This window comes from Pseudopodoces humilis, chromosome 2 (assembly GCF_049639895.1).
Source record: "Pseudopodoces humilis isolate 2021_Gansu_Grassland_sample_001 chromosome 2, ASM4963989v1, whole genome shotgun sequence".
In the NCBI taxonomy this organism is placed as follows: Eukaryota; Metazoa; Chordata; class Aves; order Passeriformes; family Paridae; genus Pseudopodoces; species Pseudopodoces humilis.
This window is the reverse complement of record NC_142201.1, coordinates 82,340,195-82,357,212: the sequence shown is the minus strand read 5'-3', so window position 1 is coordinate 82,357,212 and position 17,018 is coordinate 82,340,195. Positions and strand designations below refer to the sequence as shown.

At 42.7% G+C, this 17,018-nt stretch overlaps 3 protein-coding genes across 10 annotated transcripts in view; all 3 read left to right on the top strand.

The window, feature by feature from the left end:
- SYTL2 (synaptotagmin like 2) overlaps nucleotides 1–2,120 on the top strand; it is a 51,932-nt gene extending 49,812 nt beyond the window's left edge. For 4 of the 6 annotated variants that reach the window (XM_088052299.1, XM_088052300.1, XM_088052297.1 and 1 more), the window contains one exon: nucleotides 146–2,120. In XM_088052299.1, coding sequence (XP_087908425.1) covers nucleotides 146–291 — 146 coding nt within the window. In that variant the 3' untranslated portion in view covers nucleotides 292–2,120. The remainder of the gene's footprint in view (nucleotides 1–145) is intronic. The other 2 variants (XM_088052302.1, XM_088052301.1) reach the window with 1 other exon arrangement.
- A 2,834-nt stretch (nucleotides 2,121–4,954) lies between these two features.
- Nucleotides 4,955–5,982, top strand: CCDC89 (coiled-coil domain containing 89). Its single transcript, XM_005534682.2, is given in 3 exon segments — nucleotides 4,955–5,613; nucleotides 5,615–5,731; nucleotides 5,733–5,982. Coding segments are annotated over 3 exon segments (1,026 nt in total).
- A 2,992-nt stretch (nucleotides 5,983–8,974) lies between these two features.
- Nucleotides 8,975–16,893, top strand: CREBZF (CREB/ATF bZIP transcription factor). 3 transcript variants are annotated; one of them, XR_015771792.1, is made up of 4 exons: nucleotides 8,975–9,903; nucleotides 10,551–10,628; nucleotides 11,985–12,055; nucleotides 15,494–16,893. XR_015771792.1 is itself a non-coding variant. In XM_005516729.3 (3 exons), exons 1-2 carry the CDS (start codon nucleotides 8,975–8,977, stop codon nucleotides 10,597–10,599), a joined length of 978 nt encoding a protein of 325 aa, XP_005516786.3. In that variant the 3' UTR covers nucleotides 10,600–10,628; nucleotides 11,985–13,014. The 3 variants fall into 3 exon arrangements, 1 of the variants encoding a protein (XP_005516786.3); XR_015771791.1 differs by lacking the exon at nucleotides 15,494–16,893 and adding an exon at nucleotides 12,194–13,014; XM_005516729.3 differs by lacking the exon at nucleotides 15,494–16,893 and having other exon boundaries at nucleotides 11,985–13,014.
- The last annotated feature ends 125 nt before the right edge of the window (nucleotides 16,894–17,018 follow it).

The following is a 17,018-nucleotide window of genomic DNA, read 5'->3' as shown; positions in this document are numbered from 1 at the left end:
CAAGAGTAAAAATATAGAACTGAATCTCCAAAGCATTAGGTCAACTTTCTGAGGAGGTGTAACCATTTTAGAGCAGGCAAATTTGATTGTTTGCACTTAATTCTGCAGCACATTAATTTTTCTTTTAAAATTGACATTTTTCTAGGCAAAAGCTATGGAACTACAGTAGATTGGATGGATTCTACATCAGATGAAACTGCCCTTTGGGAGAAGATGATGAACTCTCCGAACACCTGGATAGAAGATACACTACCTCTCAGGATGCTTATGGTTGCAAAATTGACAAAATAAGGTGGATTTTTATTTGTTAGTGTCAAAAAGAAACCTTGGGAATGAAATTAAAAGCATGGGGGTGGAACTTTAGAAGAGGAACACAGTAGCTTTTTTGTCAGTTTCTGCTCTGTTACTGTTCTGGTTTTGTGCTGTCAGATGTCACTTTGTATTTCAAATTGAACATCTGCTTGCAGATCATTATGTAAATTGTAGGGATTTTAAAATTATTCATGGAAAGCAACTTCAAGAAAGAAGGTGTTTACAGAACTCAGTGTCAGAGGTAGCTGTGATATCTGGATGACTGTGTTGTCTAACTGAAGCATTGCTGATCCCTTAAAAATCCAAATAACCAGCAGAAATATAAGAGCAAGTCAACTGTTTTTGTACATTGCTAGGATTTTTCATGAAGTCTTACTGATAAAACAGCAACATTAGTGTTAAAGCTCATTGGTATGTGTTTGTATCTTCATTATGCTGTGTCAGATCTCTCCAGCATGAAATATGGTTGTGAAGAACTCAGTTTTTGCAAGTTCCTCTAGTTGTAATTGTACATTTCTAGGACATGAAAGTTACTCCCCCAATGAAAGAAGCGTGGCATGAAATGGTACTGTCAATGTCCTATTCTACAAGGTGCAGAGGACTTTCTTCCAATGTACTGTAAAAAATCAGGGTTATAAAAAATTTGCTTATACATGTGTTAATCATCTTGCTAGCATACAATACTTAAGTGCTGAAGATGTAAAGGTGAAACTATTTTTATTCCAGTGCTACTCAAAAGGATCTAAATGTGCCAGTTTTAGTGATGACAAAAATGTTGGGTATTTATTCTCCAAAGTGCACTTGTTTGTACCTGTATCCATTAGCTTGTTTTGGTTTTTATTTTTGCAAAAAGTGAACTTACCTGTGCTTCAGCGCCACCGTTAGGAGACTGGTAGGACTGTGGTGGGCTTTGCTTAGTTTTGAGGCATAGGAAATAAGACTGCAGTTTGTAACTTGTAGAAATGCTAGTAGATAAATTCATAAAGTACAAAATATATTCATTTTGTTTTCTTTTTTTTTAAATAAATTCAGCCTATTTAAATGAAATAGGAATTCAGTTTTATTACATGCCAGTGGTTTATGTTAGCCATTCAGCATGCAATGTAACAAAATGCAGACAGAAAACATTTTTGAAAATAAATGCACAGTTTTTTACTCCAGCTAAGTCTAAAATCTGGTGAAATCTTTTACTTCAGTTAGAGCAGAGGGGAGAAGGGAGCTCTTCACAACTCCAAAACAATTGCTTGATTTAATCATACAAATTTAAATGCTACTTGGTATTTATTATACACTGTGAATGGAAAAAAGGAAAGATGCTATTCAACCTACCAGGGAATCCACTTTCCTCTTGTCAACCAAGCAGTCTGTGGAGTTTACAAATGTCAAAAGCAGTTTGCCAGTCTTTGATATCTTCCTGCTTCAGGTGTTTTGGATGAGATTAGTAGCTGCTGCAGCTTCCACTCTGCCAGATATATAAAAAACACTTTTTGACTAGGGAACATGTGCACATGACACTTCAGAACAATGTATTCTTACCAACATGGTACAGTTGCTGCTTTGATTCTCCATTCTTGAAGAGCCACTCTTGAAATTATGGTGATTCTGAAAAAGAATAGGCACCTAATTTATTTGTATTCACTCCTTATGTGAACTAATTTTTCATCTGAAAACAGAGGTTGCTGTGAACATGACCTTCAGTTTCTCAGGATTAATGTTTTTATTGCAGTTGTATCTCCTGTGAAGCTCAAATATACTGCTAAGTCAAAACAGCTTTGGGTTCTGTTGTAGGGATAGGCAAGTATCATGTAATGTGCCATGGTCTATACTCTACAAAATTTTAATACTTGAACTTCATTGCTATCGAAATAAAATGTTTTGTTTGCGACAGTGGCAATCTCTTTGTCTTCTGATCAAGTAGAAGAAATTCTGTGTCTTGCTGGTTTTTTAGCCCTCCTAGAAACTGACACAATTTTCTGGTCTCCCAAAAGACTCTGCATACCACTGCATACCACCACTCCCAAAAGACTCTGCATACCACTTTTCAAATTTTGAAAAGCTACCTGAACATGAATGCAAGATTTACTTGCACACTGCACTTGTAATTATCTAGTTTGATTAGCTAATGACACAGAAGTACTATGTACTCATCTAGGTTAATCACGAAACTGAGCCAAGTAACATAAACTGTCCCATAAGTACAAAAATTCCTCCCCAGTTTTTAATACCTCTTTTTTTCATCATATACAGAATTCCTTACTTCAGTAGTATGATAATATGCTGATAGAGAAATGAGAGTTGGGAAGTTAAGACAAAAAGTTTCAAGAAACTTGTTACTTTGCTCTCAAGTCAAAGGAAAAGCCTTTAGTCATCCATAACCAAAATTTTAAAGGCGCATAATTAGCTATCATTAAAGGGCAGTTTGATAAATTAATAGCTATGCTGTGTCATAAAGGTAAACTGGAATTAAGAATCAAAGCAGCCACACTCCTATAATATCTTTATGTATATTCATTCTTGTCTGGAGAGACACAACAGTTCCTTCCTCTCTTCTCCTTCATGTTACAAGTTCATCTTTATTTTAGCTCATAATTTATTTTTTTTTTTAGTACCCGTGTGTGTATATGCATATATACATATGTGTATATCTTCTAAATTACACGGTTTTCACTTGCTATAAACCAGGCTTCCAAGTCCTAGGTCTTCTTTTGTGCTCTGTGTTCAGAAACCTCCCAGCTCTGCAAGTAAAGGCTGCAAGCCTGAGCTGATGCAGCAACTCCCATGCTTTTGGTTTTACTCATTTTGAAATGCATACTGTGCCTTCCTTCTCTTGTTTGCTTCATGTCTGTTACCCACAGCACTCTCTTCTTTCTCCTTTGTATCCTTTTCCAGAGAATTCAGCAAAACCTGCACTGACTTCTTTCTTGCAGTTGCATTTATTTTTCCCTTCTCTATCCTATCTGCCAGATTTTTATTAGCTGCTGAATAAAGTTGCAAATTGTTCAGGGGAAGGTCTGTCTTTATTTTCTATGGACCTTGAGTGTGGTCTGAGGTCAGAGCCTGCTATTCGGATCTCCTCTGGCATGTGCAGGGCATAAGCTGAGAACGAGGAGTTGTTCAAGCTTGGAAATTCTCTTTCCTTTTCTAAATCTGTGTGCTTTTGAGAGTGTCAGCAATGTTTGTTTGCTAAGAAACTGCCAGAGAGCTGCCAGCTCTTTCAGCCACCCTGGTGGGCTGGCCTGGCTCCAAGCAGCCTGGATGAGGTCATGAGCTCTGGAGTGACTGGATTCAGCATCTTACCTCTATGGTAACACAACCTCACAATAGGAGAGAAAACAAACAGACAGGAGAAAGAAAATACCTGGAAAAACTGGTAAGAAAATAGTTTTCTCTTCTTAAACCTTGCTCTTCATTGTATTTCCACTGGATGGCCTAAACCTTTCCATCCTTCCCTCCCTCCTCCGTTATTTGCAAAGCATCCAAGGTAGCAACAGCAACAGCAGTCAGAGAGTGCAGGATGGTGGAGGCAGAGCTGTGTCTGTACTAATAGCAATTACTAGTAGCAGTTGCTACTACACAGCTCTGAAATTCTTTGTGCTTCACAGGCATTTATTTATTTTTGTTGTACATTATCTTTCATCCTTGCTTTAAGCTTCCTTCCCACATCCAGTCTTTACCTCTAGTCAAAGCTCGGAATTCACAAAACCTGATTATCAGCACGCTGTTTCAGGTCTGCATCCACATGAAAAACTTGTAGATGAATTTTAGGCTAATTTTTCAAATGTTTAGGTAGCATGCTGTGTGATTCAGCACCAATAACCTTTTTGGTGCATATGTAATATCAATATTTTCCTTATTTGAAGAAGAAGAACCAAATTTTTATGATTACATGCTTAAAATAATCCAGTAGATCAGTGTGCAAACTCAGATGAGGAGCTGTTTCTCCAGGAACAGAGGCTTTGTATCACAAAACATTCACTAATTATTAACATTGTATAGATCTTTTATTTGATTCATAAATCTCTAAGCATGGGGTAAGGCTATTCAGTTATTTTTAACAAGCAATGTACTATCATAGAAATCTTTTGAATCTATTAGAAGTTTGACGTAACCCTCCGTGTTTTATTTGCAGTTACAATACAGAGCTGTAGGAGAAAATAAAGGCAGAGGGAAAAGATTGCGTAAGGAATTATTTACAGCTTTATCACTTACAAGCTTTTTACCTAAATATAATAGCAGTTCTTGTAGCTACAAGGGCAGTGCCTCAAGAAGGAATAATTAGTGAAGCTAGTCATCAGCAAATGAATAGGCTTGCATAAATACTAAATCCACATTCTTTGCTTTTGCTCTTGGAGTCTGGCAACCTTGAGTCTCAGTGTGCCTGACTGAACCAGAGGAGGGGGAGGCCCAGCTTGCTGGGCCAGTGGTTGCTGGCTGACATTGGTTTTGGGAGGTCCTGTTCCCCCACATCACTTTTTCTTGACTTCCAGAGAAACACCACCAACTTAGAGCAGCAGTGTTGGCCACACGACCACTGGGCACTGTTTTATCATCCCAAGTGTCACTGACAGAAGCACCCATTGTAAAATTTTACCTTGTCTTTGCATGAGACAGGGGCACCATGGCTTAGGAGACAGGAGTGGGGATGGCTGACTTCACAGGTGATCCAGAGACAGTCAAAGACATGGAAGATCTGACAAAAGGGTTGGAGGAGCTCTGTGAGAGCTCTAAGGAGTGGAGAGAGGAGGCACCGCTGCTTTCATACTTAGAACAGCATAATCATCTTGTCTCTATACTGAAGAAGAAAGTGGATGACACACATGAACGCTGCAGAGACCTGGAGCAGCTCAACATGGAGCTGAAGAAACTGAGGGCAGAGGATGCTGTGAAAGTTAAAACCCAGACCCAGGGTATTCAGTACTTGGAGGGGCGCTTCATAGGTCTGGTCAAAAACCATTGAATAATGATCCAGTTCAAAAACTAACACAAAAAACGGCACATGCAGCTGTGGGAGGAGAACAAGCACCTGCGGCAGGACAGGGAAGCACTCTTCAGGCAGGCTGTGAGGGAGAAGGAAGCTGAAGTACTCCGGCTGGCAGCCCAGGCCAAGAAGCTCTCACTGCAGTTATGCTCCTTGCAGGAGAAATGTGCTTATGAGAGTCACAGAGCCCGGGAGCGAGAGAAGGAGTTGCTGGAAGCTCAGAGCCAGCAAGCAGATGCCTATGCCTGGGAGGTGGATTCACCGAAGAAGCAGCTGCAGCTCCTACAGGAGAGGCACCAACAAGCTGCTGCAAGGGCTGAGCAGGCAGAGTCAGCAGAGGGCTCAGGGCAGTGAACTGCAAGCCAAGCTGGAAAGGGCACATGAAGAGAAAGAGCAGCTACGGAACCTGGCCATGGAAAGGAGCAAAGCTCTGCAAGATAAGGGAGATTCAGAAGCTGGAGAAGCTAGAGACCGTGGAAGAAGTCTTGCAGAGGGCAGGAAGGTGCCTCGAGAAAGAGGCAGCAGCAGCAGACAAAGATCTGAAGGTTCAAGAGCTCCTAGGACAGCTAGAACACAGCAAGCAGCTGTCCAATGAACTCTTGTTGTGGCTCAACGCTTACAGAAAGCACAGTATGGATTTGCTGACTAAAGAGAGAGCTGTGAATGTCAAACTCCGTCACTTTGTTGCATAACTGCAATTTTTTCTCTGTTCTCAACAGGTGTCTCTATGGTAACACACCCCCCTGAATTTTGTTTCTCTCCATGGGACCATCCTCTGATATCTTTATAGTGTCCTCACCAGCTTAAACCCTCCTCCACTGACAGTTCTGTAACCTTTTTGTCATTACACTTTTATGAATGTAAGTTGCTACACTCTTAAATCTGAACATGGATCATTGAACCAGTCAACCATGTGACATGAATGATTAGGGTGGAAAACATAAATTTTAATTTGATTTATTTAGTGCTAATCTCTGTTGAATTATAGTTTTTTTATTGTTAAATCACTTTATTTTTCATGATGACTGAAAGCTCGATCTCTTAGCCTTTTGTATTTGATTCTGCTTTGAAGTTCAACACAGGCTGGGCACATAGAGACTCTGAGGCCTCAAGAAAGTAATGCTACCTTGCAATATCTCTGAAATTCAGGGATATAACAGATAATCTAATAATATCATAAAACAACTGATTCTCAAGCAAATTGCTGTTTATAGTTTTCTAGTAGTCTGACAGATTTCTGCAGTCATTTAAACCCTATTTAATGCCAGAATAGTATTTATATCCCCATTCAGCTCAGAATAAATTGTCAAGTCTTTTGGATGATTTCAGTCTGTTCTTTGGAATATGATGATGTTCTAGATGTTCACTAGGGATTTTTTTCCTGTTTTTAGCTGTTTTCTGCAGATAAATATTAGTGATACACTCTTCCATTTTTTGCATGTCTGGCAGTTTTTGACAAAAAGAAAAATCTTTCCTCTCAGCACTGTTGGGATACAGAGACCTCCCACTCTCTCTTGCTTGTCTCCTAGGCAAGAAGGAAGTTTTTTGCTGCTGAGATTAAGCTCAGCAAATCTCTTTAAATCTCCAACAAAAAAAAAAAAGACAAAACCCAAAACAACCCAAAAAACCAAAACAACCACCATGACAGGTCAAACAGCATTCCCCACCTGGGCTGTAGGCAGCTGCCTTCAGAGTACCTCAAGTTCTTTGCCACATGATTATGCCTTGTGATAACTTAAGAATTTAGATAATGGATTGAGTATTTCTTGGTCCTGAGTATCTGTAAGCCACATGACAGTATCAGACTTGGTATCTATTGCAGTCATTTACAGAAATGACCAGAAGCAGCAGGTCAGGAGGCCAGTGACCAGTTCATCTCAAAGACTGGCTGAAGGTGGTTTCTGGCACAGGTTTCCCAGAAGAGCTGTGGATAACCCCATCCGTGGAAGTGTTCAATGTGAGGTTCGTGGGGCTCTGAGCAACCTGATCTAGCTGAAGGCAGCAGGGTTTGGAACTAGGTAATTTTTAGGGTCCCTTTTTAACCAAATCATTCTCTGCTTCTGACTCTACGTTCTAAGCTGCTATCAGCCTTTCTTCTGGATTTCTCTGGACTGTCCTTGAACCCACACAAAGCCAGATGTGAAGTATTGCTCTACTGTCTGCTGTGCGACAAACCACAGCGTATCTGATCCTGGCTCCTACAAGTGTCATTCAACATGAGTCTTGTGGACCACATTCTCCTACTTTTTAACCATACTTCCCTGCTCCGAGGTGCCCACCCCCCATACACATTTAGTTAATCTCAGTTCTGGCAGCTACAGTGTAAATGCTAGCTGACTCAAGTTACACACTATGCCCTTGGTAGTGTGGCTGGCTGCTCTGTTTAAATTAGTCCATAGGCAACGAGGGGCACCTGCATCCCTCTGGTCACTGCAAGAGACCCTGAAACCAGGTGGCTAAATGCTCTAAAGCTGGGCAGAGTAAACCTCTGGCAGCACGACAGAACAGCCCCACAGGCTTCTAGCCCCGCCCCAGCCATGGAGTGTGGTGGGAAAGCCCCCACATTCTGCACTCCCCAGGGACGTCCTCCTTCCCACCCTTTGGCAATGTCTACGTGTGAGAGAGCTTCCCCCGACTCCCTCCCCCACAAACCCCTTGTCATTGCCCCCATTCCCTCCTTCACCCCCCTGTCACTCCCTCCTGTACACCCACATTTCCTACACACCTCTCATCCCCCCAACTACACATGCCTCCCCTCACTCCCCCAGCCTCCCACACCTGTCACCCTGCTGCCCACAAAAATCGGATTTGTTACCTGGTGTGCAACAAGCCAATAATTACACATGCGAGACATTAATTTATTTCAGAGTTGCACAGGCCTGGGTCCTCAGCGGTATTCCACAAATCAAACACACCACCTATCAAATTTTTTTCTATTTATACGTTTTAGCAAATAAGGGAATAGGTGTTACAAGCTATAAGTTACCTAGTTCTCGTATTAATTAGTATTCTATCAGTTGATGATTCTCTCTTGCTAATTACTTTGCATGCTCAATCTTTTTCTTTTTTTGGGGTCGGTGGTCCGAAGTTAGTGGTTGAGATCTTCCCGTGTTGAAATTGTTTTACCCAGTCGGAGCTGAATTAGTGCAGTTGTCAAGTTGGGTTTATTAATTTATTATTTATCGTGAGAGTTCTGCCAAATGTCCTTGAGGCCTGTAAATCCCGCATTCTTTGTGTCCACTATCAGCGGTACATCCTTCTTCTCAAGCTTTGTTAACCTCCCCCTAGGTCTGAGGTCATTGAAACACGTTGAACCCTAAATCTTAAGAAGGTAATTTTAGTGACAATTTGTCCTTCTAATACCTGGAGATCCCTTAGAGCTGATTGGCTCTCTGTTGCACGGACCTCCCTTCACGTTGATTAGGCTTGAAAGTACAAACATCAAACGTTAAACAACACCCCGTCTCAAGAAAATTTTTACATATTTCACATTTGCCAACACCTCCCCCTCGCCATTCCCTCACGCGACTTTACCGCGCGCGGGCGCAGTCGCGAGGCGCTTCCACACCCCTCCCCACCCCCCGCCGTTTCCCGACAGGCCCCGCGGCGGGAGCGCCGGGCCGCAGCGTCGCGCCGCCCGCCGCCCTCGGGTTCCGTGCGGTCCCGCCGGGCGCTTTTCCCGCCATGCGCCACAGCCTCACGCAGCTGTTGGCGGCCTCGGCCGGCGGGGCCAGCCCCTCGGGCGCCGTCTGGCCGCTGGCCGGAGCGGGGCAGGCCCCGAGAGGGCGGGATGGCGGCGGGGAAGGGGACCCGGGCCCCGCGCGGCCCAAACCGCAGCCGCCGCCGCGGCGGGAGCCCCCGGGCGCCCCGGAACCTCGGCGACAGGAGAAGGAGGGCGGGGCACCCGGCGGCCCGCTGGAGGTGTGGGAGCAAGAGGACTGGTTCCCGGGACTGGAGCTGGGAGACCTGCTGGAGGCGGCCCGGCCGGACTGGGACCTGGACGCGGAGCTGAGCGGCTGTTTCTGTGGGGACCCGGAGCCGCTGCCCGCGCCGGGCCAGGGCCCGCGGCCGGCGGCGCCCGGGCGGAGGAGCGGCGGGGCCGGGAGTCGGCTGAAGGCGGCGGCGGCGGCGCGGTTGAACCGGCTGAAGAAGAAGCAGTACGTGCTGGGGCTGGAGAGCCGCCTGCAGGGCCTGGCTGCCGAGAATCGGCAGCTGCGGGACCGCAACCGCGGCCTGAGCCGCCGCCTGCGAGAGCTGGAGAGGGAGAGCAGCTACCTGCGGGCTGTGTTGGCGAACCAGAGCGCCCTGGGGCAGCTCCTGAGCCGCCTGGCCGGCACCCGGGCCGGCGGGCTGCAGCTCAGCACCAGCCTCTTCAGGGACACTGGCAGCCCCCGCCGCCAGCACCAGCATCTCCAGCCCGCCGGCGAGAGCAGCGACCACGACTACGCTCTGCCCAGCTCCCGGCCCCGCGGCCTGGAGGAGGCGGCGGCGGTGACTGAGACGGAGGAGGAGTGGGCGGCCCCCGGCGGGATCTGCCTGCACGTGGACCGGGATCAGGTGTCGGTGGAGTTCTGCTCCATCTGTGCTCGGCGGGCAGCGGCCTCCTTCAAAATGTAGGGTCAAGTACCTGCTGCAAGTACTCGTGGGGTTCTCACCCGTAAGGGCCTCGCGTCGCGGCGGAGGAAGCAGGCGATGGTGCGGAGGAAAAGAATCCATGCAGTGGTGATGGGGTGGTATTGGGGGAGATGCAAAGGAGGGGAGCCTGGCGCTTACTTAAGTGCCCAGGGTAACAAAAAAAATCTCTCGAACGGCACGTTGGGAGCCAGACGGTGGCCTTGGTTTAAGGTCCTGTAAATCTGGCGTGTGGACGGTAGTGGTGTGAGCCTGTTTGGCGATGGGAGTCGCGCAGAGCTGTGTGCAGCAGTGCGACAGTGGTCGTGCAGACTGACACGCGCGTGGTGCCGCCAGAGCCCGTTCGCAGCACTTGGGTGAAAAGATCATGCCGACTTGATGCATGAAGGTGTGCTCGGCTCCACTTCGCAGTAAAGATAATGCTGACTACGCGGTCTTGAGTCAGATAATGTCTAGCCTGCTTATCCTGAGGAGCCGAAAATGCTTGCTTAGAAAACCAAACAAAAACTCCATTATGACATCGTCACTGGACAGACTTAAGAAAATAGTAATGATCGGCAAAAGAAAGCATGCATATAAAATTGTACTGCATCTCAGTTATACATTACTATTAAAACCTCTCTGACAGTTTCTCTTTTAGGTGGTTGCCCTGCCAGGCTCCGTTGTGTAGGGGTTAAAGAACAGTCGTTTTCCACCTCGCAACCTGGTAAGGATCAATATATTCCCATAATGTGGTATCAGACAGCTTGCTTTGCTTATCCCAGTCTCTTGTAATGACTGGTTCAGAAAATTATGTCTCTGGTCCTTGGCCTACTCTGCCAAAATGTTTCTAGCTGTGGATGACAACTAATAGTAAAGGTTACAATCACATCATTCTCATTAGCTGTTTTCCTCTTTCCGTTTTAGAAACAAATACATTTGCTACAATAGTAGCCAATACAGGAGCTACATTTCGAATTTTAAAGAAATGCTCACACCATTTGAAATAGAAATTTCCTATTAAGCCGTGTATCTGATGAGCTGAAAAAGGAAAATATGCTGATGGGGGGATGTGACATTTATAGCCTTTTATTACAGGGGACTGTCTCAAAAGTCTAAGTAAATGCTTTTTGAGTGAAAAAAAGAAAAGGAATGTGTGACCTGTTGGTTTAAAATGCTGTCTAGTGTTAGGGATGCACGGTACTTTTCAAAAGCTCTTCTCTAGCTTGCTCTAATTCATGACGCAGAGTTTGACCTGATGAAACAACCTGAGCACTGGTTAAATCTCTACAGAGGAATCCTCACATAGAGGAGTCACTCTTGCATGGACCTCTAACGATAATTAGGTTTGAAGAATCAGTGCATCGAAGTAACTCATTACTTTACCTTCCCATAAATAAATCTCTGTGCCCATGCACACTGAAAATCCTATGTTACTTCAGAGTCGCTTTAAATTTTAAAAATACTGCATGTATATGCACGTGCTAAACTCTACTGTAGAATTCTTGATTTAGCCTCTTACAGTATCCAGAAATCTATGACCCAATATAATTAAGCACAGTTTGGAGATGAGCAAATATGTATCTTGAGGCTAATGATATGAAAATGCTCCATAATTGCTCCTGAGATAGGAGGAAAAATAGTTTGGCAAACAAATAGTGTGTGTTTTTTTGTACTAGTCAGTGTTTCTCCCTATCACAAAAGATGAGTGGGTTCTTTTTTCAGTTGTATTATAATGTTTAGGTTGTTTAAATGTATGTCAGTTGGGGGAAGAAGGATTGTGAAAATGATAATATGTAAAGTGAGGTTTCACAAAGAATGCTTTTCTAAAACAGCTTCATTTATTAATTTCTTTTAAAAAATGATGCTATTTAGTGTTTCTAAAGTCTTGTTTCTTAAAGCCTTAAATTATGTGTTTAAGGCTAAGTAGGTGAAAGCATTTGCTCCCAGTCACTTGCTTTATTGGTGCTAGACCCTGTCATGTTTTCATCAGTAGCAAAGGAGTTTGATTTTTCTTTGTGAAACATCACTGTGTGATAAAGTATATGTGTATTTAGCATCCTTGTTTTTCTTTATGCTAAAGTGGATTCAGCTGTGTTGGGGCAGAAGAGACGGGACCAGCTGCTGGCCACATTTCCTGCTTTATTTTAAAAGGTAGTATAAGAAATGAGAATAAAGAGGTAACAGGGCTTTTGCTGTCTTTGGTTAAAAAAAAAAAAAAAGTTGAATGCTGGGATTATTTACTGTCATTCAAGATGTTTTTTTCTTAAAAGGCAGTATTCTATCAAACAGGTTTTACTCCACTGTATGCAGAATTCCATCTGTTCAGGGGATATTGCCAGCATGAAAGAGACTTAGTGGGATATGTGTGACCTTACACTTCTGTGGTGGCATCAACAGGGCTGTACAAAATTTCAGTCTTTACTTGGGTAACTGCTGTAACTGATGGGTTATACCAGTGCACAGGAGTCAGAATTAACCACCAGGACCTGCACTGACTGGTATGCAAAATGGAAATAATTTAGATTCCACCTGCCTAGCTCAGACTTCATGAACGTGCTTTATTTTGCAGTTTATCGTGCTTGAGGAAGAGAGAAACACTAATGTAGCAAGCATGGGATGTTCCAGTGGCATTTTTACGGTTACTTCAGTGTAGGAGTGTTTTTTAAGTTAATTTAAATATGCATTCTTTCTTGTTGCATCACTGCTGAATGGCAGGGTCAGGGACAGTTCTTCTGGCCTCTGCTGTGAACCTGCACAATGCTCTGTCGTGACACAACCTGTGGCTGTGTCTGAGAGCAGCTGATTTTCTGACATGCAAAATGATGTATTGTGGTACAAGAACAAGGTCAAGTCCCAAGAAAGTCAGTGGCTGCAGGCATTTCTAGTGCCTACTGAATCATATTTAAACCAAATAGAAGGGAGGAAGTTATTTGAAACTCTAACCAACTGTACTATCTGTATGGTGTATTATTAATGTAGCTTTTTGAATTGAAAGCCTTGAAATGACGTAACTTAATACTTGAAAATATATTGTAAATGTTTCTTTGTAATCATGTGCCATTCAGATAAGAATACAATACCATAATAAAATCAGACTTGTTGATCTTTCAGTTTATGGGCTCAAATGTTTTTTCATCTTTTTCTTTTCATGGATGACTTGGTTAATTAAACAAAGTGGTAAAACAGAAAGGGGAAAATGCTGCTATCTCTGGGTCATCAACTGGAAAACAAGATAAAATGGGTCAGGGTATGCAGGCGAAATGTTCTTGCTCTTCTGTTTTTAAAGGTAATTTTGTGGTAAGGACAACACAAAGCTGTTATTCCTTGAACTGCAGATAGAGCTGTACTTCTGAGAATCAGCACTTCTTGTATTTCATAGTTGTTCCTAATTTTTTATTGATATGGATATGTTTTATCAATGTACCATGGAGGAGTAAAATACTTACATAGACCCTTCTGTGGTCTATTGGCATCTTCCTCCCTTCTGTTTTATTTTTAGGCTCTGAAATTTCATTCACACCATACATGCTGTTGAATCACAGTCTTTGATCAAATTGCTGTATTCCACACTAAACACTGGTGTGTTAAAAATAAAAGGTTTGACAGTGCTGAAAGGACAGAACATTTTCAGTGCTCTGGAGTGAGCCATGTACTGTATGTTCAGATATCTGCTCATCTTAAATGCTTTATTTTTGTAGAGGACAGTTTGAAATAGTTTGAAATAGACAGTGCACTGGCTTTCTAGCATTTCACTTTCTAGTGAAAGAGGTCTGCAGCATGATAAAAAGGAGCATTTCACAAAAAATACTGCATAAAAATGTAAAAGCATCCTGGCATGCTCAGCCTTTTTGGTAAATTGTATGTACCACAGAACCAAGTGCTGCCAGTGTTCAGCTGCACAGCTATGCTACCTGCATTTACCTGTGTTTTTTTCCCCAACAGAGTCACTTGAAGACTGTTTAGTGTTTAAATATGGAACAATTTCATGCTCAGTTCTCCTTTAGTCCTTTGGAGTTTGATTTTGGTGCTGACTCTTGGTAGTGTTCTAAATTACCTTCTGTTTCCTCTGAAGAGATCTGAAGCATTTGGGCATTAAAAACAAATTGGTTCTTCTGTAATCTGTTGCTGTCTGGAGAGATGATACCAAAGGAAATGCAGTGAACCATGTTCCAACACTTGGCATTTCTTGGTAGTTCCAAATAATCAGATTTCTTATGTCATTGGTCAAAACTGTTATCAGTTTTCCCTGCGAAACACAGGGATCTTTGGCAAAATACAAAGGGTTCTTGTACATTTACTGATTTTTAAAATGCTATGCGCTTTCTAGAGTTTGTAGTTAAGGAAGTTTTCTGCTGGAATCAGCACTATTCTGATGATAGGGCTATATTTACTATTAGTTACACTGTAAAATATCTGCAGGATATGTTTGGTATGGGAGCCATTCAAATGGACTCTGTTTAAAGAACACCCTCTGCAAAAATTGCTCGTTACCAGCTGCTGATTCTACGTTTTCCCACACAGTTTAAGTGGCATATGCAGATGTGGAGAAATAACTCTGCTTGTGCTCATTATCAGGAGGATGCCAAGGGCAGGACTTGCACGTGTACCGGGAGGATGAGGGTGTCAGTTGCAGGAACTGTAGAATAGATTGTAATATTGAGACAGAATGGTGCATCTAGAAGATAAAAGTGGTGCTTTTTTAGAAATTCTGTTGGCTCTTATCTGTAGCTATTCTTGGCATTCTTTTGGCTGTAGTTCAGACTTGGAGTAGCCTGAAGTCCTGTCTCTGAGATATGTAGCCTGTTTCTACTACAGTGGTGGAAGGAAGGATCCAATAACACCTGTTCTCACTCCGTGTTTGTGGGGAGTTTATTACAGTTGTCAGAGGCTAAGGACTGGTTCTTGGGAATTGTAGGAGGTAGGTCATATCCTGAGTATGAAACAGGGAATGGAAGGAGCATTCCCAGATTCCTGAGTAGGCACTCCTCCACACACATGCTGCCAGAACTGGGATAGTACCATGCTGTCCTGTGGAATTCTGAAGCAACTTCAGACTTTACTGATTAACTTCTGAGAACACTTCTTCCCCTCAATAGTTTAAAGAGAAGTACAGAGGGTGTAATTGAAAAGTTTACTTGTTCACAAACACACCACCTTTCTAGTTTCAGGAGTGTTCAGCTGACCTTTGATGTGACTAGTGCTGAACATGTAAAGTACATGCTTGCAATTTGAGTGTTCAACTATTGGTCTTTGTAACTTACTGAAAATGTTGAGGAGTGTAACTTTTTTTTTTAATATACAATCTTCATCTTTCACGTTAAGAAATGAGTATCTAAAAAGATGTGGTTTGTCCAGGTCAGGCCACTAAACATCAGAACATGCATTTTGGTGACAGGATAATTATCACTTCAATTTATACCAAAATGAAAGTAGTACATGGAAGGGGAGATCTTTTTGAGTCTCACCCATTAATCTGTTTACAGTATTTTAACTATTTTAACGTTTGCAATAATCACTGAGCCAATCATTGTCATTCTTCAAGATACTATTGCACAATAACACCTTTATTTTATGTTTTTATTATCACAGGTAAGTGGTTCTGTTGGTTAAAGTCTGATGGCTTCCGGAGATATGACAGTTCACTGTCATGTAAAATACTTGCTCCATGAGAATCTTCAGTTGGGGTGATTAAGGTAAGGCCAAGCTGTCTGGGTGCAGGATGGAAACACCACATGACACAGTGACACTTTAAATCAATGAAAACTAAATTATCTCTAACAACAACAGGGAGTCTGTACTGCTGCTTCCCTGTACAAATCAGGCTGTTGCACCTGCTTATAGAGAAAGAATGTGTCATGGTCCTGCTGTAATGACCCATTTTTAAGGTAAATAAAGATGATGAAACAGCTTCAATATATTTTTTACCAGCATTACAGCATAAATTTTAACCCCTTTCAATTAAAGGTCTCAATGCTGAATTCTTACTTCTCATTAATAAGTATTTCCACATGCATCTCAGGGGATGCTAGAATTTTACTGAAGTGACTGTTGACCAGTAACTGAAGTGTTTACAGTTACAGGATCACTTAGGTTTGGAGAAGATCCCCAGGATCATCAAGTCCAGCCTTTGAGTTATCACCACCTCCTCAACTACATCATAGCACCAAGTGCCACATCCAGTGGTTTCTTGAATACCTCCAGGGATGGTGACTCCTGCCACCTCCTGGGCAGTCCATTCCCATGCTTAACAAACCCTTCTGTAAAGAAATTTCTGATGTCCAACCTGAAACTCCCCTAGCACCATTTGAGGCCATTTCCTCTTGTCCTGGCACTTGTTGCCTGGGAGAAGAGGCCAACTCCCACCTTAGGGGGGTTAAGACCATACATCAGATTGAGAGAACTGTTCCCGATTTAGCTCTCAGACTGCAGAATACACTTCCTGCAGTAGGAGAGCTGCAATTTATATTGGTCTAGAACATACAGCCACCAATGTGACCTGACTGATAAATGCAGTACTCTGCACCACTGATCTTAGACATAGCTGAAATATGTGAGTAAGGGCATTGGTCCTCAAAGGTCTCTTGACACAGCCCTATCCTTCAGGAAAAAATTTAATTTCAAGGCAAAAAGGTTACAAGGCCAAAGGCTGGTTTTTTTGATATGTTGGGAAGCCTGACATGACTATCATTCCTGATTGCTCTGTGATAAAAGTGTTCTCTACAGTGTGACCCATCTAACACTCTAAAAGGGATAATCTTGTGATGAGTTTTGTGCTAACAAAATGGAGAAAAGGGAGAAAAATACTCAGATTTTGAGGAATCCGTAGTAAAACCTTGCCTTGATTTTTTTTTCAATAAATATCTATGGTTTGCATTAAGAAGGAAAAACCCTCTTTTTTCAAGAATACTTATTTTTTACAGCTTCTAAAAGGTGTAGCATCACCTTAGCACCAAACATTAAGCAGGCACTATAAATGCTTTCTTGCCTCCCACTTTCAAGGCAACACACCTGTCTGTTATTCAGGTGTATACACTAAACTGGGCATAATGAAAAGTTTAACCTGCATTTAAGTTCAAAACTTAAAAAATGCCAGTGCAGAGACTTCATTTTTGTA